The sequence below is a fragment of the Rhipicephalus microplus genome, chromosome 4, assembly GCF_043290135.1.
Source record: "Rhipicephalus microplus isolate Deutch F79 chromosome 4, USDA_Rmic, whole genome shotgun sequence".
Classification (NCBI taxonomy): Eukaryota; Metazoa; Arthropoda; class Arachnida; order Ixodida; family Ixodidae; genus Rhipicephalus; species Rhipicephalus microplus.
The window spans coordinates 193438298-193461529 of NC_134703.1; the positions used below are offsets into that span (position 1 = coordinate 193438298).

Sequence of the window (23232 nt, forward strand, 5' to 3'; positions counted from 1 at the left end):
TTGGTTGCTTCCGGCGATAGGCTTCACAACGTTCACTGTGCAGTGTCATGTGCCCATAACACTCAAAAATTAGTTCAAAAAAGGACATCAGATGCATGGGCACTCAATTTTAAGCAACGGCGTTGTGAAGTTCGCACTTTGTAAACTATCAAATATTTATATATCTCACTAATTCTTGGATCACGGTGAATAACGCCTATAACGTCTGCTAGCCCATTCATTTATCAAACAATATTAGCAAATTGGCAGTATTGAGCCGGCTGCAAACTGCTGATGCCTGCTCGCTCCAATTTAGAAAAGTAAGAAATGGTGGTTAGTTTGTGGGGCCCCTATTGCGATGTCGGCCGAAGTGGGAAGAGAAACGCAAAGAAAAGGCAGGATGGTTAAGAAGAGGTTATATACACATGGCTATGAGAGAGACAGAGAAAGAATATATATTTACAGAAAGGTAGGGAGGACAGCATGAGCCAGAGCTTGCTCTGATCTGCTATTCTACACAGGGGAAGGGTGACTGGGGAGGGAAAGAGTGATGATTCACGATGGTAAAGTAAGGAGTTCAGAACATGGTCTTGTTATGCTAGGGTTACTCCTCAGACGTGCATCCAGTTCAGTGCCTTCTAACAAGTCGACAACGGCTCCAGGCACTATATCCGTGCTGCCGGCGCCATGCCGAGGACCTAATACAACTTAACCGGTTAGAGGTCGACTAATATATCGTCAAATTGAAGAATCAGTTGCTGGCGTTCACTTGCACTTGGCTATGGTGTGCTGCGCAATGGTACGAAGGCCTGAAAGTGAGCAAGAGCACTTGAAAGTGTTATTAGATCAATATGCATATGGTAACATAACACTAAAAGAGGGGAATTGTGCATACAGATGTCATCTGCCTGCACAAGGCTTTAGTCACTAGAATCGCAAGTAGAAACATTGCATTTTGCGTGGGCATAATATAACGATTTATTGACACGAAGATGTTTTATGCCAGAATCCACTAAGTCATCACTGACACATTTTTGTCAAGAAATTGACGTCGAAAATGCATACAATAAGACGGCAAAACAGAAAACATCCATCAAAGGGTGCCAAACCGATGACTTCTTGGTCCGCGACAACAGATTTTGGACTTAATATCCAAAGCCCTACTGTCAGGCACGCCAGAACCTTTTAAATAGCCCTTCATATGTCCCACTTTCCTCTAGTAGTGTTGTTGCTCGGCGGGGTGGTGTAACCATCTGAGCCTGATGATATGTGGGGCCTAACGTCCCAAAACCACCATATGATTATGAGAGATGCCATAGTGGAGGGCTCCGGGGATTTGCACCACCGGGGGTTTTAACGTGCACCCAAATCTTAGCACACGGGCCTACAAAATTTCCGCCTCCATCGGAAATGCGGCCGCCGCCGCCGGGATTCGATTCAACGAACTGCGGGTCAGCAGCTGACTACCTTAGCCACTAGACCAGCACGGCAGGGCAACCATATGAGCCTAGTCAAGCTCCTGTAATGCGTCGCTGCTACGCGTACGTATAATTCGGCTCATTTTGAATAGAAGTGCAATTTTGTCAATGTCTTTGCACACTGTGAGGGGTGACCTAAGGCCTATTATGAGCCTCACTGATACCATTCATTCGCACTCAAAATATCACTTCGACGCCTGCCTACCCCACCTGGCTGTAACACCAAGGTCCCCACATAGGCTCACCACAAAATAGCGACTCGATTTGCGCTTTTCTCGGCTCCAGACTAATAGATTTTAATATGCAACGAGATGGCGATCGTGACCCAAGTTTGACGCCTAAATTGCGACGCTGTTCTGGGTATCACACCGGTTTTACGGGCGAAGCTCCTTAAGAAGTTGGTCGTGCGCCTTATAAGTATGTAGTTGTAATAGTAGAAGTAGTAGTAGGTAGCCACCTGTCATTTTGTCTTTGGAATGTCCACTGAATGGTGGTACTTGTATGTGGTGAATATATGATGAAAAGATGCGAGATGGCGTTACCTGAAGTGTTTACTTGGTAAATGGACAGACGGACGGACACTAGGATGAAAGCATGAGCGGACTTATGGGCGTTTCACCCCACTCATCGTGATTCACTTCGTGGATATGCTTTGATATTTTTTTAATTACGCTGTCACCACTAGCTACAACAGCTGCCTCAAGGATTTGTCGAATCTTTCGTCATAGACGTCACTCGTCGGGATAAAGATGAGCCACCAAGAGTTAACGAGGGTGCATCTACGGTAAATGTTAATGTCGAAGCGAAACGCCATTAGAGATTGTGCAATCATTCTTGTTAGACTATGCAGTAAACATGCCACTACATCTGTACAACCACAGCTTGTTTTTGTTTTGTGCCGATTTGTATGACAGAGGGATCAACCATGCTTAGGGGCGAAGCTCCTTCAGCCGTGCGTCATACATCCACGATGTAGTAGTAGTTGTAGTAGTAGTAGTAGTTGTAGTAGTAGTAGTAGTAGTAGTAGTAGTAGTAGTAGTAGTAGTAGCTGGGCACCTCTCGCTTAGTCCTTGAAATGTCTGCTGGATCACGGTCAGACAGACAGACAGACAGACAGACAGACAGACAGACAGACAGACCGACAGACAGAAAGGCGGACGGACTGATAGCGGATGTACGCTTCGCCCCTCATCATGATTCACTCTGAATATGCTGCGAGTTTATTATTCAACGTGTTCAAACGAAGATGTACACATTTCATACAAAGGACGTTTTCCTAATCATAAACCGTATCATCATTGTTCTCATCACTACCGCGGCACTTGTAACAGGGTAGGAGAAATGAACTCGAAAAAGGGCACAACGCACAAACTACCATTGCAAGGTTTTCATTGCGAGTACGTTTATTGGCTACTGCTACCATAAAAACACCACAGTATTATTTTGTTGGCCGCTGGAGACTTTTGTTTTCAGCGGTAATCATCGCCTCCTGTGTCCATGGTTGCACACCGCCATGCCGTCTTCAAACGAGCTCGCAGACTTCAGCCCTGGCTAGGCGACGCCGCGGGTCGCAGAAAAAAGCTGCGTGGAAGAGAGGGGTGTTGCGGACGGCCAGGTTGCAGCGAAGTCGGGGTGGTAGCTCCCCCGACGCTGGGGCCTGGTCAGGAGTGCGTGAGCATGTGAGAAAGCACACACGCTGAAAAAATGTCTGGCGATCAAAACGGCTTCGCAGTGGCCGCGGCGACGCTTCCACGGCCTGCGAACATTTTTCAGAAAAAAAAGATATATTTGGCAACTTGATACCCTCAACTACTACAAATTAAAATCGTCCCTAAAATTCTGGCTTCATCTTTATGGGCAGTTTTACAAATAAACTGCGCATAAAATATTGATTACTAGTCGGCGTTCATGCATGCTACACGGGTTCACGATTGATCGATTGATATGTGGCGTTTTAACATCCCGAAACAGCCATATGAATATGAAAGACGCTGCACGGGAGGGCACCAAAAATTTCGACCAGGTGGGGTTCTTTAAAGTGGATCCAAATCTGAGCACGCGGGTATAAAGCGTTTTCGCCTGCATTGAAAATGCAGCCGCCACAGCCGGGATTCAATCCCGCGACCTGCGGGTTGCTAGCATAGGTTCACAAAGGCTGCTGTCCAAATGGCACCGAGCAGTACAACTGAATAAGAGGACATGATGGACTACTGGGTTTCCAACTATGATGTGATAATAACAAGTTGAAAAGTGGACCAGATACAGAAATACTGGCAAGCGAACACTTACTCTACACTCTTAGTCAAATCCTGTCTAGAATACACGCTTGCAGAGATTAAATCCGGTGTTCTTTTCCCCGCTTCTATTGAGTTCTCACCGCGGCCCTGTAGCCGTGTTCAAGAGAAATCAGTACTACGATAACGGCCTTTGAAATAGCCGTGACAAAGATTATGCGGGAATTTATGTAAAAATTTTTGGGCTAAAGCTACGGCTTCTCCTAACTCGAAAAAGCCCGTAGGCTGCCTCTCTTTAGGCGGCTCAAAAGAGGACGCAGAATAAAGATTTTTTTAAAGACGATAATCTTTCTTGGAAACCTTCGACGCAAAAAGTTTGGTCTGCCTGCCTGTCTGTCTGTCTGTCTGTCTGTTTGTCCATTTGTTTGTTTGTTTGTTAGTTTGTCCTTTCTTAACGGTACCGGGCACTTCAAACGGCACCAGGGGATACTCTGAACGGTCGACCACATCCGCAGCGCCCACCAATGTTGCTCAAGGTTTAACGTTCATAATTTTGCAATTTTCAATTAAAAAGCAATTATCACGCATAACTTATACACCATAACAACGCGTATAAATTCTCAATGAGCCTCTTTTACTAGAAAAAGCATACGTAAGTTATTCTAAGGATTGTAGCGTTTACCACGTGGCGCTGACCATGCACTGCTTGCACGAAAAGGGAAGTGTTTCGAACGCTTTAATGAGACGACACGGTGGTGGCACCTGACAGCTGCCTTACGTTCTGCACCTTATCGCCAATGAGGCGGGTGCACACGCTCGTCTCAAAGCCGCGCATTTGTATTTCGTTTTCCAAGATAACTGCCAGATAGCACTCATGTCTCACGTGTGACGTGAATTGGTGCGCTCGTTCGCCTCCGTTGCACTCTCGAGACACTCGAACGCAGCGCCTCCAGAATACCATTCGCCGATTTTCTTGCACAGAACATCAAATCAGCGTTTTGTTCAATCTCTCCAGACGCAAGACTATCGTCTTTCGACGACATTTGCAGATAAACATGCAGATACGGCACCAATTTTTAGGGGTGAAGCTCCTTAAAGCGGCACCTGTTCTTGCCTCGTAGTAGTGCCTAACATGTCTTACGCTTTGACCTGCAAGGTGGTGCCGGTGGGAGATTTCTTCTGTGCGTTGTTGAAACTTAAAAAATTTGCATCGTGAGTGTTAACCCAAAGCCAAATTCCCCTGTCTCTCATTGCCCATTAGCAGCTATTGGCCTGCACACTGAGCGCTATCTGACGAGAAAGGGTTGCTACGTTATACTCGCTGGGTGTAACCACCTTGGTTTTAGAAAGGTTTAGCGAGCGTTGGTCCATAGTACCGTGAATACACTGAACTATTATATACCATGAACTCGAGGTGGTTAAAGGTGAGAAGTAGACACGAGGCGCAAGCTGTAATAAAGTGTGCGTGTGCCACCTCTCGTTTAGTCCTTGGAATTTCCGCTGGATGGCAGTGCTTCTACATGCGGAATAAATGATGAAAAATGCTAGATAGTGGTACTTGTAGTGACTAGGTGGACGAATGGACACACATACAGATGCATGGACGGACGCACGGATGGCCGCAAGGACGGATGGACGCATGAACGGACGCAGGGGCGGATGCATGAATGAACGCAGGGATAGACGCACGGATGGACGTGCGGATGCATGAACAGAGGCACGCACGGACGGGCGGATGGACGCATCGACGTTTACACAGACGGACGCATGGACGGACGGAAGCAAGAACGAATGGACGGAGAAAGGTTTAGCGAGCGTTAGGCCGCAGTGCCATCAATAAATTTAACTTGTATACACCATGAAATCGAGGTGGTTAAAGGTGGGAAGTAGACACGAAGCTCAAGCCGTAAGAAAGTGTGTGTGTGCTACCTATCATTTAGTCCTTGGAATGTCCGCAGGATGGTGGTGCTTCTATATGCAAAATATATGATGAAAAGATGCGAGATGTGGTACTTGGAGTGTTGACTAGATGGACAAATGGGCACTCACACAGATGCATGGACGGATGCACGGATGGCTGCACGGACTGATTGACGCATGGACGAACGCAGGGATCGACGCATGGACGCACGAACAGAAGCACGCACAGACGCGCGGATGTACGCATGGTCAGTTGCACAGATGGATGCATGGACGTACGGAAGCAAGAACGAATAGAGGGATGGATGCTTCACCCCGCTCTCTTTCATTTACCCCGTGAATATGGTGCCATTTTTTTCTTGTGCTCTGAGTGCTCTGCGTCACCACTTTTAATGTGTCTGTAACTAGTAGTTAGAAATTGTACGGTAGCACACTCATTCTAGTCTTTGACATTAACACACAACTTACACGCAGCTCTGGAATCGAACACGGGGCCTCATGCAGTCGAAGCCGAAACCTTACACATTGCGCCGCAGCGCTACCTCATGGAAGCTCGTTCTTTTGCGGGGTATATATCTATGAAGTGCTTTGCAAACGGTCTGCAGAATATACCTCTTTTTGTGCCATATGCATATGTGTGAGCGTGTATTGGGTCGGCGAATCGTTTTCGAGGCTTCATGAACTTGAGACAACCACGCCAAGGGACTGCTACTTCGGTACATAGTGCGCCATAACGTGAGAATAATTTACATGTGTTTATGCATCAATTTCGTGCTTCTCCGTCGAACGTGAATGTCTTGCTCAGCATATTTGAAAAAGTGAAAATAATAAAAAATGTTAGCCCATGGATTACTATGCCAGTTGTTTGTTTGGGGCGAAAGGCAAACAGGATAAGAAAACGGCATCGTCAGAACCCCACTCCATCGACCATGCTTAAACTCAGTAACGTGCGTAAAAAATTAAAAGACAGTATCAAGAAAGCAAAAGATCAGTACTATAACGTCAATTTAGAAAACTTCTTGCTGTCATCCCCAGCGAAATTCTGGCAGCATTTCGCCCCAAACAAGAAGCGTTTTCTTAATATATGTGTTATTGGGACTATCGCAACTAATAAAAAAACTATTGCAGAATCTTTTAACACGTTTTTTGTTCAGTGTTTACTGATGACGATGGAAGTAAACCATGTTCAAAAACGCTTCATGATATCCCACCAATGTGCGACCTTACAATATCTGAGGAAGGAATCTTGTCTCTACTTCTTAACATAGATCCCAAAAAGACGCCTGGTATTGATAGCATACCTAACGCGTTCCTTGTGAGGTATGCTGAATGATGCTCGAAGTTTTTGTGCATCATTTTTCAAAAGTCACTGTCACAGCGCGTGCTTCCAGATGACTGGAAATTCGGAAAAGTTATCCCTATACCCAAATCACCTAACACTTCTCTCGTCTCCGCCTATAGACCAGTTTCTCTGCTTTGCTCATGTGCGAAGGTATTAGAACATATTATATTCAAGCATCTCTCAGTTTTTCTCGAGGAAAATAATTTAATCAATGACTGACAACACGGCTTTCGAAAAGGATTCTCAACCGTCACACAACTGTTGGAAACCGTTCATGACATTGCAGCTATTCTAGATAGGCAAGGCCAAGTTGACATGATTTTCCTAGACTTCAAAAAAGCATTTGATCGCGTGTCGCACTCAAAAACTTCTCGCAAAACTTAAACCTATCCTAAAAAACAGTACATTAGCTTCATGGATTGAGGCCTACCTTTCTTATCGAAATCAAATAGTTTCTATAAATAACGTTCAGTCTGATTCAAGACAAGTGAATTCGGGAATCCATCAGGGCTCTGTGCTTGGGACATTTCTTTTTTTAATTTTTATAGATGACATTGCCAATGATATCACGGTTTCTATTAAGGGATTTGCAGACGATCACATTCTTTATCCGGAAATACGTAGTGCAGACGACCAGGTTCTTTTAAACGCAGCGTTAACAAAAATATCTTCTTGGTGTGCAGTGTGGCAAATGAAGATTAATGAAAAGAAAACGGTAGCTATGACCGTTACGCGAAAGCTGCTTCCTTTCAAACACTCATATTCCATCAATGGTCAAAAACTATCGTTTGTTGACACTTATGAAGATTTGGGGATTGTATTAAGTGCAGATTTTAGGTGGAATGAGCATGTTGCCTACATTGAAAAGAAAGCTTTACAGAAACTAGCATTTCTAAGACGTTCTTTGCGCAAATCTACCCCCAAATTAAAATAATTGCGTATAAAACTTTTATCCGCCCGATCCTCGAGTATTAATCTGTAGTTTGGGACCCTCATAGCCAAGTAAATATTAAAACACTTGAAATGATTAAAAAAAGCAATCCGATTTGTATATAATCGCTACAGCGCTCTGACGTCACCCAGTGAACTGTTAAAAAAAGCTGACTTCGATACCTTGCAGGCAAAACGGCAACACGATCGATTGAAGTACATGTTTCTACTTTACCACGACAAGTTACGCATAGACAAGCACGCGTACATAAAAACGGTTCAACGACGATCAACTCGTTCCGAGCATACAAAAAACTGAAGGAATATTCCTGTCAAACAAAAGCCTTTAAAACACTTTTTTTCCGCGCACTGTCACTAATAGGAATGCTATTTCTGCCAATCTGGTGAACTGCGAAACCGTTCAGTCGTTCATGGAGAAACTTAAACACCAGCAACCCACTTGACTTTGATCTTTCTTTGCGCTTCGCCCTCTATTTTTCCACTTCGTATCCTGTACAGGCTTCTATTTATGTACCACTTTTTATCACTTTTTTCATATCCATGCATTGTATCTTTAAAATGTTGCGATTTTTGAACCGTTATATGATATTTGTTTCTTAGTTCTGTATGATCAGATGTTTGTCATCTAGTTTTTTTGTATGTGTACGCGTAAATCACTACAATTGTGTAAGTACTGGCGTTTTACTTTGATGTACTAGTTCTTCATGGTGTAAGCTCTACGTGACGTGCTTCCTTTCCTGTTGTATCTTCATAATTGTTTCCTTTTTTGTATCACCTACCCCTGCCTAAGGACTCATGTGTGAGGCTGGCAGTACTTCTGAAACAAACAAACAAAAAATAAATAAATAAATAAATATTTACTTCTGACTCTACCATATTTACTTCTGACAAATGCATTTCACTTCTCGTCAACAAGCTAAGCACTGACTTGAAAAAAGTTTCAAGTTGGTGCAGTGCTAACTTGTTAACTATTAACGGAACCAAGACTAAATTTGTAGTATTTTCAACGCATCAAAAATATTCAGCATCCTTTCCTTCAATGACTTTTGGCTCGCACTGTATTTTTCCCAGTCCCTTTGCTTCTTTTCTCGGAATTTTGCTCGATTCTAGGTTGAAATGCATAGGTTATATTTCTGACATCAAAAAGAAAATAGCATACGGCGTCCGCGCTCTGATTAAACTCGTCCATACTTCACACGTTTCACTTTAGTGTCACTCTACTATTCCTTCGTTCATTCTCATAATAATTATGGCAAAATGTGCTGGGGTAACACCTATAACACTCGTTTAGCTTCCCTTCAAGTACTATAGAACCAATCTATAGGAATCATTGCTAACAGTTGACGTTTTTCAAGCGGTAAATGCCTACTTTATGATAACAACATTTTGACCATTTCAGAGCTCCTCAACTACAACTTAGGTATCATATTCTATAAATACATAACCAAGACACTACCTCCTATCTGCTTCTCATCTTCCGACCTTGTTTCTCATAGTAATACTAGATTTGCACGTAACAATAACGTCCTTTTGCCTAAGGTACGTACTAATTCTGGCAAACTAACTGCTGAATTTTCATCTGTAGCATTTTGGAACGCAATACAATCTGTTAATAAAATTCCTAGAAACTTCCATCACTACAAGAAAAAACTAAAATCACACATTATGCATGCATAGTCTTACTGTTTCTTACCACAGCGCTACAATGTGTGAATGTCCACATTTTATGTATTACAACTTTTTGTATTCTTTTTCAGTTATACTCTTCACATTAGTCATTGATTCATTTGGTTTTCTTTTATGTTTGTTTTCCTTTGCTATGTATATGTTGTATGTGTATGTATGTATGTATGTATGTATGTATGTATGTATGTATGTATGTATGTATGTATGTATGTATTTTCGTGTATATATGTGTATATATATATCTGTATATGTATCTATATATATAATGATTTTATAGTTCTGTTGCAATTATGCTTAGTTTATAATTTTTGATTATTGCTTATGTTGCCGCTAACGGTGTTTTACCTCAATTTGCCCTTAACAGGAGGTTCCGATACAGTCTTTGACTTTGGGACTTCCTTTTGTATGCTAAACACATGTCACAATCTTGTATTCGTACCAATAAAAAATCTGAAATCTGAAAATCTGCATGCAGTAAAATGAAGCGAGCACACGTTTTCCAGTCTAATAATGCTCGGCACGCCCGGGCGTGTGTTCTAGAATACTACGTAGAGTGTTTTTGTGCAGGAGCACAGAAAGCACGTGCCGTAATCAAAATCATTCAGCAGCTGCATCATCGTATTCGAACCCACCCGGCAGTGACTTACGCATTCCGCTCACCGTAAGGCCTTGTTTTCTTTTTTTTTGTAGCCAGAACTTCGAATCTACGGGATGATTAGCAGTTCTTTCCTCGTTTATATGATGTCAGCGTGGCAATTTACAATTTTAAGAGCTTGTTTCAGGGCTATAACGTGCATAGCCAACCTAGTACTTGATGATGTTTATAAATTGGTTCTCTAAAAACCATCTTATGATTACCAGACACGCCGTAGTGGAGGGCTCTGGAAATTTCGATCACCAGAATTTTTTTATCGTGCACCCCAATTTGAGACGAGCTTAGGCCTGATACAGTATTTGACGTAACTTCACGTCGAAAAGAAGACACCGCTGTATTGTATACGCAGTCGAGCACATAAAGGGTGTAATTTCTGTGCGCACACAACCAATACGAAGCGAGCGCACTCTGCACAATACGTACAGACTTAGTCCGATAACAAAAAAAAACCTGATCGCCATTTCGTATGAACTACACAACTTCTAAATACACGATACGATGTCTACACCACCAAAAAAAAAGGCACTTCCCACGTACAGTGAGAATCGATGATATGCGAAGCATGAAGGAGGAAGGGTGATAGGTCACCTTAAAATCAACACAACCGTTAAAGGCGGAAGTAAACTATGCCGCACATGACTTCCACGTCATGATTATTATGTTTGGACAATTCATTTACCTTCGTCATCTAATATTGTCACCTGATTCCAACTTTTGTATATATGGAGCTAGCGATACGGCCGCGAGCGTGCTATGAGCGTTTGTAGTTTTACATAAAATCTATATCATGATTATCATATCGGCAAGTGACATTCAAATTCATCGTCCATTCACGTCGTGTAATACCAAATTGGGTATATGTGTAACTAGTGAAATGGCCGCGAGAACGCTATGAATGTAGCATGTAGTCATGTTTTACATGAAACGCATATTATCCTTACCAGGTTTGCACGTGCCCTTTACTTTCGTCGTCTATTCACTTCCCGTGTTACCAAATTTGGTACATGTGGAGCTAGTGCAACGGTGGTTTGCGCGTAATGAAGGGACCAATATACTCCGATGCAATGTTGACGCACGCACAGGCTGGGCGCAGTGACGCCACGCTAGCAAAATACGAGCACTCTATAGTGCTACGCCAGGCGCAACTGGTGGCAACCGGAGTGAATTGCGACAAGCTGCATTTCGCGCCGACGACGTTACTCAGACAGAACCACGTGTGCCTCTCTTCGTGACGGAGGGACGCCGTGTGCTCTCGAAACGCGCCCGTCAGAGCAACGAAGCGCGGTGCGCGCCTGCAAGCATATGTCATGCAGATTCACAATGAAGGTCAGTGAGCATATTTTTTATCACTATTGCGCCTGGCGTGGCATCGCTGGTGTGGCGCGATAAAACGAACGCTGGCACGAACGTGCGCTGGCTTAAGTCCAAGTGTACTGGTGCCTTGAATGCGGCATGTATTATTGTTCTTATCTCACATGGCACGCATCTCATAATTGTGATGTTTGCACCATTCACATACCTTCGTCATCCATTCACGTGACGTATTATCAAAGTTCGGCATATGTGAAGGTAGCGAAACGGCCGCGAGCACATCATGAGTGCGGGACGTAGTCATGTCGTTACATGACTACTTCATGTAACAGATGGGTTACATGACATATGGGTTACATGACACGCATGTCATGATCATCATGTTTGGACATGTCATTTACCTTCGTGGTTCGTTCCCGTCACGTAATACTAAACAGGGTACATGTGAAGCTAGCGAAACAGCCGCGAGCTCATCATGAGCGTAGCATGTAGTCAGGCTTTTATATTACACACATCTCATGATTATCATATTTGCCCCAGTCACAGACCTTCGCGTTCATTGACGTCCCATAATGCCGAATTTGGTTCATGAGAAGCTAGTCAAATGACCGCAAGCACATCATGAATGTGGCATGTAGTCTGTTACATCACAAGCATGTCTTGAGTTTCATGTTAGGGTCTGTCGCCTGTGTTCACCATGCAGTCATGTCACACCATACCAGTGTTGCAATATTGTAAGACAGTAGCAGCGTTGGATTCTCGACCGCGTTTATTAGGCCGAATCGCCTGATCAACTCTTCGAACGAAGACGACGCTTTTTGTGATGATGATTATATACAGATGAAGAAGATGAAGGTCAAACGTTGTCAATATTGTGCTTACACTTATTTCCCCCTCGCGCAAAAGCGGCCAATTAGGCCGCTGTTTATGACGGTGGTGTACGGCGCACGAATGGTTTTAAGCGCGACACCTGAACAACCTCTGTACCATGAAAACGACCGTCGGGAGGCATGACAACCGGGGTTACTCGATAGTTAACAGGAGACGTCTGCTCAACTATAGCGTAGGGGCCGATGAAACGTGAGTGAAACTTATCACAGAGGCCGGGAACCCGCGTTGGGGTCCACAACAGTACTTCGTCTCACGTATTGAAGTGAACTACGCGGTGGACGCCATCATAGCGAGTCTTCCGCTCTTGTTGGCTTGCCTGTGTATTGAGGTGGGCGCGTCGGCGACAATCGGCCAGGCGAGAGATTAAGTGCTCCCTCGATGACGATGACGAGTTCACAGGGACGTCAAAAAAGGAGATGTCGAGTGGAGATGTTGCTTGACGGCCATAGACGAGAAAGAATGGGGAATAGCCCGTGGTGTTCTGCGTAGCGGTATCGTATGAAAAAGTCACGAATGGCAGGATGGTATCCCAGTTGGTGTGGTCGGCGTTGATATACATAGATATTATGTCGGTCAAAGTTTGATAGAAGCGCTCAGTGAGGCAGTTAGTCTGGGGATGGTAGCTGGATGTCGTCTTATGAATCGTATTACATGCGTGAAGGACTTGTTCGAGTAGTTTCGAGAGAAACGCCTTGCCACGATCGCTCAATAAGATGGGTAGTGCACCATGTCTCAGAAAGATTGCCTCCAGAAAAACTGTGGCAATGTCCTCTGCTGATCCTGAAGGAAGTGCAGCTGTTTCAGCGTACCTTGTTAAGTGGTCAACTGCTGTGACGATCCAGCGCCTGCCGCTAGCTGATATTGGTAGTGGTCCGTAGAGGTCAATGCCAATGACATCGAAGGGAGCGTCAGGACACGGAAGAGGTTGTAGAAGACCGGCCGGGGAGGAAGTTTGCGCTTGCGGCGTTGGCATAGCGAGCATGACGCAACATATCGCGCTACGCAGTTGGAAAGGTCCGGCCAGGCAAAACGACTGCGGATGCGTTCATAGGTTTTTTGAAAACCGAGATAACCAGCCTTGGAGTCATCGTGAAACGCCTCCAAAATCTGCGCCCTTAGGGAACGAGGAGCAACAAGAACCCAGCGCTGTCCTTCGGGGTGGAAGACAAAGCAGTAAATGATTGAGTTTTCAGTCTTTAAGTTCCGCAGCTGTCGATGGCTGCGAGCGTTGGGAGGACGAGAGGAGCCTTGAAGGCACTGCATTATAGAGTGACAGTAAGAGTCGCTGCGTTGGTGGGATGCAAGCGTGTCGTTGTTGAAGGTGGAAAAAAAATCGACAGCAGCGAGTGAATGAACTGATGGAGACACTTTAATGGGTGCACTCACAGTTGGCGACGGGCCAGGAGTGCCTATTGAGGATTGTAAAGGACAGCGCCTAAGGGCATCGGCATCGTTGTGTTTCGTGCCAAATTTGTAGATAACGACAAACTCGTATTCTTGAAGACGAAGTATCCAGCGACCGAGGTGTCCAGACAAATTCTTCAACGTCGACAGCCAGCACAAAGCGTGGTGGTCAGTGACGACGGTAAAGTGGCGGCCGTGAAGATATGGTCGAAACTTCTGGATGTCCCAGACAACGGCGAGACACTCCTTCTCGGTGATGGTGTAGTTTTTCTCTGCTGCTGTGAGGGTGTGACTTGCGTATGCGATCAAACGTTTTTCATAACGCTCTGTTCGTTGCAGAAGTACAGCGCCGAGTCCTTGTTCGCTGGCATCAGTATGGAGGAGAGTGAGTGCGGCGTTATCGAAATAACAAAGCACTGGCTCAGACGTGAGGGCACGTTTCAAGGTGTCAAAAGCCATTTAGCATTCGTCCGACTATACGTATGACGCTCCCGAAGAAAGGAGTTGGTGAAGTGGCGCAGCAATGGTGGCGAAGACTCAAATAAAGCGCCGGAAGTACGACCCAAGGCCAAGAAAGCTTCGGAGCTCTTTGACCCGTTGAGGCACCGGGGAGTGAAGAATCGGCGGTAATCTTGTCGGGATCAAGCCGGATTCCATCTTTGCTGACGAGATGTCCGAGTACTTTAACACTTTTGCTAGCAAAGTGGCACTTCTCGCTGTTGAGCTGAAGGGCAGCAGCTGCGAGACACATCAGAACTTCATCTAGGCGCTGCAAGTGCTGTTCGAATGTTGAAGAAAATATGACGATATCGTCAAGGTAACATAAGCATGTTTTTCAGTTAAAGCCCCGCAATACAGTGTCTATCAGTCGTTCAAACGTTGCTGGCGCATTGCAGAGGCCGAAAGCATGACGTTAAATTCGCAAAGCCCATCGGGTGTGGCAAATGCAGTTTTTTTTTGTCATCCTCGTGCATTGAAATTTGCCAATAACCGGAGCGCAGGTCAAGGCTCGAAAAATATTCCGCTCCTTTTAAGAAATCTAAGGCATCATCAATGCGAGGCAAGGAATATATGTATTTTCTGGTTACTTTGTGTAATGCGCGGTAGTCAACGCAGAATTGCACCAAACCGTCTTTTTTTCTTACGAGAACGACAGGTGACGACCAAGGGCTCGAGGAGGGGCGGATGATGTTTTGCTTGAGCATATCAGCAACGTGCTTGTCGATGATCTCGCGTTCGCTGGAAGAAACATGGTATGGTCGACGACGGACAATATAAGTTCCGTCGGTGTGTATGCAATGAGCCACCGCAGAAGTCTGGCTTAGAGCAGTGGAATGTACGTCGAAAGAAAATTTATGCTTAGACAACAACGCCAGTAGTTCGTCTGCTTGCGGGGGAGTGAGATCCGTGCTGATGGTATTGACGAGAGCCGTAGTGGGTGGAGCATCTGTTAGTATTGAACGTGATTCCATCAGACTAGTATCCGAAGCCACTACAGAGATAGGTTGTGTGTCCACGCCGGAAACTACAGCAGTCTCTCGGTCAGCAGAATTAGCTCATTGGTGATATTCAGTACTGCGAGAAATGCGGTGCCGTTGGAGAAGCGGAGAAGACTCGATGAAAGTGAAATCCCTCTGGATAGACAATGGGCTGATGGACTGACTAGGACGTCACCGTGGTCAATGAAGTCAGACATAACCGTGATAACGTGCTCGTGGTTAGGCGGCACAAGGAAGTCACTGGCTGTTCGTAGCCGGTCACGTGATAGTTTCGGGGAAATATCATCCATCTCTCACATATGTATGAGTCGTTGTCGACAAGAGATGGAAGCAGCAGCATTAAAAAGGAAGTCCCATCCTAAAATAAGCATAAAAGCACAAGACTCCAGCACGGCAAACTGAATATGATGCCGGATCCCATCAATGAGAACTCTAACGGTGCACTGTGCTGATGGGCGTATCTGCGAGTCATTTGCGCTACGTAAGAAAGTGCTAGTATAAGGTGTGGTAACCTTACGTAGAGGAGTACACAAATCCGCATGAATGACAGAAATAGCAGCCCCCGTGTCCACCAATGTCTGAACTGATACTCCTTCCGCATACACTAATAACAAGTTGGCTGGGCCCTCTGGAGCTCTTGGTGTTTGTTCGAGCGATGCAGCTTTTCCTCCAAAAACTGCACCAGCTAGTTTTACGAGTGGTAGTCAGAAGTGGGTACAGCCGGTCTCAGAGGAGATGCTGAGCGTCGTAGAGGTGAAGGGGACCGGCGGCGTCCGGGATAGCAGGGGCGAGGTGCGGCGAGTGGAGAAGTCGGAAGAAGGAACGTGTCGTAGGGCGTCGCTGGTACTGGTTCGGGGGTGGCTCCGAATTCCCTTCGTAAACATCATAGCCACGGCGTTCATCCTGATGGCGCTTGCGGCAAAATCGTGAAATATGACCCCGAATGCCACAATAGTAACATATTGGGCGAGCCGAGCGCCAGGGGGCGTAGTGTGCTGGAGCTGTCACAGGCGCTGGTACTGGCGCTGGGACAGGCGAGTGTGGTGCAAATGCTGCTAGGTTGGACTGCGCAGGAACAAGATGCGCGTGCTGAACCAAGGCAGGTGGCATGGCAGCGACCTGCGCATACGTCATGGGTGGTGTTGGTGGCACCGTAGTGTTCAATGGGAGAGCGCCAGCCATGGATGAGAGCTCCTTTTTGATGATGTCGCGCAGACCAGCAGATTGAGAGTGAGGCCGAGGGGCGGGTGCACATGGCAACCCTTGCGCTTGAAGTTCCTCGCGAATCAGAGTGCGAATCAGCGCGCGCAAATCTGCACCCGAGGAAGGCCGGCTGTCATTGGCGTCTGGGTAGTCTGGGTGCAATCGAATGGCTTGGAGTTCATTAAGATGCTGACATGTCGTAATGACGTCCTCAACGGTGGTGGGGTTTTTAACAGCCAGAGCGTTAAACGCGACATGGCCTATCCCTTACATGATGTGGCGAACACGATCAGCTTCTGTCATCGCCGAGTTCACGCGGTGGCGAAGGGCAAGGACGTCTTCAATGTACGAAGTGTACGTCTCCCCGGGAAGTTGGGCACGCCCATCGAGCTTTTGTTTCGACACTTCGAAATAGATGTTCGGTTTTCCGAAAATCCTACGGACTTCTTGAGCAAAAGTAGGCCAATCCGGGAACCTGTTCTTGTGGTTAAAAAACCAAGTTTTCGCGACATCGGAGAGATAGAAAGCGACGTGACGAACTTTTTGAGGCTCATCCCATTGATTATAAACACTGGTCATGTCGTATTTTTTTAGCCATACATCGACGTCGTCGCGTGGAAGACCACAGAAGATGGGTGGGTTGCGCTGCCGGGCGTTGACGATCCACGCAGAAATGATTTTTTGGACAGGGATGCTGGATGTTCCGGGCAGCGGTTCTTGAGCCATGACAGCGGACGGGGGAAGCAAGCGGCGACCCGAACGAAGCTCCAGGGAAACGTGACGTCGGAGAGGACTTGGGGATCAAAGCACTTCCACCACTCTGTAAGACAGTAGCAGCTTTGGAGTCTCGACCGCGTTTATTAGGCCGAATCGCCTGATCAATCCTTCGAACGAAGACGACGTATTTTCATGATGATGATCATATACAGATGAAGAAGATGAAGGTCAAACGTTGTCAATATTGTGATTATAATGTATTCGATATATATATATATGAATGAAACCACCGCAAGAGCAGCAATACCTTGGGAAGACAATCATGACATTTATGACAATAAATTTCATGATTTACATGTTATGACTAGTCACTTATGTTTGTCATACAGTCATGTTATAGCATACCAAGTTTGGTATCGATATCATTGTCTAGACAGCCAGGAGAGTTAATGTCGTACGCGGCTAGATAGATAGATACGCTCAAAATCGCCGAAGTTTGCCAAGAAATGCGTCGCATTTAAAACAAAAGTTCGCGTGTTATCATTTGACTAAATGAGTAAGAACCAACGGAGTGCACAGGCGAGAGCTCCGAATGCAAATATCATGCATTGTTCAGCCGTAAAGCGAACGTACTTGAAAAGTAACACCAGGTACTTCCTGCCATGCACGCGATTCGTAACGAGTATACAGAACAGCTGAGATTTGCGCAGCTTTCGTAGAAAAAGTTACAGCATTGCCGTAAAGGTGAAGAAATGAACGCGATAGCAACAAACTGGAAAGTCACGCGTAGAATGGAAAGCAGATCGAAACGTGCCCCGCATTTCTCACACAGAAATAACGCACGAAGCATACTCACAGGCACGAATGGACGGTCATTAACCGCGAAGCGTTTCTTAGCGAACTTCGGTGGTTTTGAGCGTGTCTATCTATCTATCTATCTATCTATCTATCTATCTATCTATCTATCTATCTATCTATCTATCTATCTATCTATCTATCTATCTATCTATCTATCTATCTATCTATCTATCTATCTATCTATCTATCTATCTATTTATCTATCTATCTATCTATCTATTTATCTATCTATCTATCTATCTATCTATCAATCAATCAATCAATCAATCAATCTATCTATCTATCTATCTATCTATCTATCTATCTATCTAGCCTCCTACGACATTTAGCTCTCATGGCCGTGTTGATAATGGTATCAATACCAAACTTCCTATGCCATAACATGACTGTATGAAAAACATATTTGACTAGTTTTGAAATGTAAATCAAGATATGTATGTCATGAATGTCAGGATTTACATGTCATAATCCTGCCGCTGTTGCGGCGGTTTCATTCACATGGCATGTTGCAAAACTGGTATGATATGACATGATTGCGTGGCGAACACAAGTGTCAGACCTTAGCATATAAAATTGGCAGATCCCACATACAGTGGGAATCGATCATATGCCCAGCACGAATGAGAAGTGTTGATATGTCACTTTGAAGTCAACACAACGTTACGAAATGGAAGTAATTGATACCGTACTTGAATTTCGTGTCATGATTATCATGTTTGGATGTGTCATTTACTTTCTTGATCTATTCACTTCACGTGATAACAAATTTAGTGTATGTGGAGCTAGCAAAACCGCCGCGAGCACGCAATGAGCGTGGTATGTTGTAATGTTCCTACATGATACGCGTGCCAGGACTATAATGTTTGCACCATTCATATATTTTGTGATCTATTGACATCACCTACAACCAAATTCCGTTTATGTGGAGCTAGTAAAAGGGCCGCGAGGGCATTAATAAGGGCCCAATATACTCCAATGTAGCGTTGACGCGCGCGCACGCAGGGCACAGCGACGCTTCGTAAGTAAAACGCGAGCACTTAGATTCTGACGCAAGGCACGACCAGCACCCGTCGGTGTAGCCTGTCGGCAACCGGCGCGAAATGCGACATGCTGCATTTCGCACCGATGCGTTACCCAGACAACCCTGCGACTCCCTCTTTTGTGACGGAGGGACGCCGAACACGCTGAAACGAGCATGTGTCAAACCAACGCAACGTCGTGGAGCCTGCGAGTATTTGGTAGGACCAGCGCCTGGCGTGGCAGCGCCGGCGTGACGCGACTTCATCGCCGGCGAGAGGGGCATCACGTCACGTTGAAATGTATTGGCGAAGTCAGTTCTTACAAGACATGTAGTCATGTTCTCAGATGACACGCACCTCATTATCATCATGTTTGCACCAGTCATATACCTTCGTCATCCACTGGCGTCGCGTAATACCGAATTTGGTACATGTGAAGCTAGCGAAACAGCCGCGAGTGCATTATGACCGTAGCATGTAGTCATGTTACAAGACGCGCATCTCATCTTTATCACGTTTGCACCAGTATCATACCTTCGTCATCCATTCACGTCCCGTAATACCACATTTAGTATAAGTGAAGCTAGCGAACGGCCACCAGCGCATCACGAGGGTGGCATGTAGCCGTGTTATACATGACACGCATCTCATGATTATCAAGTTGGCACCAGCCACATACCTTCATCATACATTCACGTACCGTAATACCAAATTTGGTATATGTGACGCTAGCAAAACGGCCGCGATTGCATCATGAGCGTGGAACGTAGTCATCTTGTTACATGATTGCATGTCATGAATTTATGTTAGGGGCTGTCGTTTGTGTTCTACAAGCAACCATGTCATACCATACTAGTATCACAACATGTCATACGAACGAAACCACTACAACAGCTGCAGGATTAAGAAACGTAAATCATGACAATTATTACATAAATTTATGATTTTTATGTTATGACCGATCAATTATGTTCTTCATGCGGTTATGCTACGCCATACGAAGTTTGGTATTGATACCAATATCGCAACTACAAGGAGAGCTGAAAGTCGTACGTAGGCGGATAGATAGATAGATAGATAGATAGATAGATAGATAGATAGATAGATAGATAGATAGATAGATAGATAGATAGATAGATAGATAGATAGATAGATAGATAGATAGATAGATAGATAGATACGCTCAAAGTCGCCGAAAGTAAATAAGAAACGCTTTACCTTTAAAATAATGATCTTGCGCGTCATGTAAGAACATGACCTCATGCCACGCTCATGATGCGCTCATGACTGTTTCGCTAGCTTCATTTATACCAAATTTTGTACGACGTGATTAAGTGATGAAGGTATGTGACTAGTGCAAACATGATAATCATGCATTGCGTGTCATGAAACAACATGACTGCAAGCCAGGCTCATGATGCGAAGGTGGCTGTTTGCTAGGTTCAGTTATACCAAATTTGTTAATACGAGACGTGGATGGATGACAAAGCTATGATACTGGTGCAAACACAACAAACATTACTTGCTTCTCATGTAACAACATGACTACATGCTACGCTCCTGAAGCGCTCGCGGCCGTTTCACTAGCTTCACATGTACCAAACTCGGCATGACGTGGCGCTACCGGACGACATAAGTAAATGATACATCGAAACATGATAATCAGGACATGAGTGTCATGCAACAACATAACTACATGCCACTCTCATGATGCGCTCGCGGCTGATTTGCTAGCTTCCCATGTGCCAAATTTGGTATTACGTGAGGCCAATGAATGACGAAGGTATGTGACTGGTGAAAACATGATAATCATGAGATGCATGTCATGTGAGATCACGACTACATGCCACAGTCAAGGTGCCAATACATTTTGACGTGACGCGGTGCGCGTGCTCGCCGGCGTTCATTTCGTTGCGTCACGCCGGCGTTGCCACGCCTGGTGCCAGTTCTGCCCTACACTCACAGGCGCTCGCTGCGCTACGATGCTTTGACGCATGCGCCTTTCAGCGCGTCTGGCGTCCCTCCATTACGAAAAGAGGGAGACGTAGTGCTGTCTGGGTAGCGCATCGGCGTCAAATGCAGCACATCGCATTTCGCGCCCAATGCTATCGCGCCAAGCCGACGGACGCTGGTCCCGCCTGGCATCAGACTTTAGAGTGCTCGCGTTTTGCCAACGTAGCGTCGCTGTGCCCAGCGTGCGTGCACGTCTGCGCTACATTGGAGTATATTGGGCCCTTCATGATGTGCTCGCGTTCATTTTGCTAACTCCACATAAACTAAATTTGGTGTTACGTGACGTCAATGGATGACGAAAGTATATGACTGGCGCAATCATGATAATGCTGACAAGCGTGTCATTTTTGAAAATGACAACATACCACGCTCATAGCGTGCTCGCGGCCGCTTCACTAGCTCCACATATAAAAAGTTCGGTATCACGTCACGTGAATAGATGACGAAGGTAAACGACACATGCACGTGATAGTCATGACATGTGAGTCATGTACCGCATCATTTACCTCCACCTCGTAACATTATGTTGATTTTAGAATGACATAACAACCTTCCTCATTCATGCTTTGCATATCATCGATTCCCACTGTACGTGGGATCTGCCAAGTTTTTTTTCTCCATGAAAACCCTCTGAAGAGGCCCTGTCGAATCGAAGGTTTCCGGGAACCCTTTCAAGAAGCCGGCGTGCTCAAGGCTGTCAGTGGTATAGGTGAGTTCCAGATGAGCCATGTCTGGCTTGTCAAGTTTTGCTTGCGACAGGCAAAGGACACTCTGGTTGGCAAAGGTGTCTTACGTGTGACAGGTGGATATTCCGCATTCGTTGATCCTTTTAAGAAGAAAATTACGCTGAAGATTCACTGGGCGCCTTTCTTCATCTCAGAAGAGGCTCTTCGAAAGGCTCTGAGTGAGTTTCGTGAAGTGAAGGGCGAGCGTGTGGACGAGCGGCGTGTTCCTGGATTTGAGTCCACAGAATTGACAACGCTAGTTGTACGAATGGGGCTCAAAGAAGGCGTGGTAATTGAGGAACAACCACATCTGTTCAAGTTTTACACTGGGTTTGCACTTGTTGTTGCGCCTGGATGAGCGCCAGTTTTCATGAAGTGCTGAAGCCGTGGTCATATTAGACGTGTTTGTCAGACGCCGCTCCACGAGGTGTCGTGCTCTTAAAGCACGTCAGGGAGACTGTGCTAGAACGTACGCAGGCCTTATCGGTGCGTCTTCTGCATAGACAACAGCCACCCGAACATTATGGACGCCGAGGAGGCAAAGACTGCGGCACCAAGACGGTTCTCCGCAACGAGGACCAAGTGGGCAACCTCAGTGCTCTGGAGTTCGCCGACAGAACCCGAGGTCACCAACGGGGAGATGACTGAATATCAGAATGCGGTGGAGCAACAGGAATGTGGTGACCACCGTGCCTGTGACATGTCGGAGGATATCAGAGCGCCAAGAAATCGTCTGAGGATGGATGGTACCTTGCGAAGCGAGAGGGCATCCGATGGTAAGCAGCAACGCCGCGAGTGTCCTTCACCCAAGGCCGGTGGTGAAAGTGGCAATATATCTGCACTGTCTCGATTGGCAGCCTCATTGCCTGCGCGCTGCGAACGGCGCAGAAAGTGATCGTGCTCGCCTTGAGCCTGGATGCGCTCTAGCGGTGTTGAGCTAATCGTGTGAGTCTCTTCACAATTGCTGAAAATGATGCGTATGACTGCAACGATTCGCGTAGGCACGCTTAACGTGCGTGGATTGTCTGCAAGGAGTAACCAGGGTCAGGTTAGGCGTCTCTTTGAAAAAATAGTGGCCAAGTATTTTCATGTTACTCTGGAAATGTCGAAACACGAAAGTCTTGCGTGTGGATAAATTGAACAAAACATTTATTTGATGTCCTGTGCGAGAAATGGGTGAATGGTATTCTGAAGGCACTGCGTTAGAATGCCTCGAGCGTGCAGCGGAGGCGAAAGACCGCGTCAAGGCACGTCCTACGTGAGACATGAGCGCTATTTTGCAGTTTTCTTGGAAACTGAAGCGCGTGGCTATGAGACGGGCGCTCAGCCCGTCTCAGAGTTGTTAAG

At 45.7% G+C, this 23232-nt stretch overlaps 1 protein-coding gene across 1 annotated transcript in view; it reads right to left on the reverse strand.

The window, feature by feature from the left end:
* Nucleotides 1-2856: 2856 nt before the first annotated feature.
* LOC119173000 (uncharacterized) overlaps nt 2857-23232 on the reverse strand; it is a 166804-nt gene continuing 146428 nt past the window's right edge. The window contains exon 3 of the mRNA XM_037424133.2: nt 2857-3213. Within this exon, the coding sequence (XP_037280030.2) occupies nt 2980-3213 (234 nt within the window). The 3' untranslated portion in view covers nt 2857-2979. The remainder of the gene's footprint in view (nt 3214-23232) is intronic.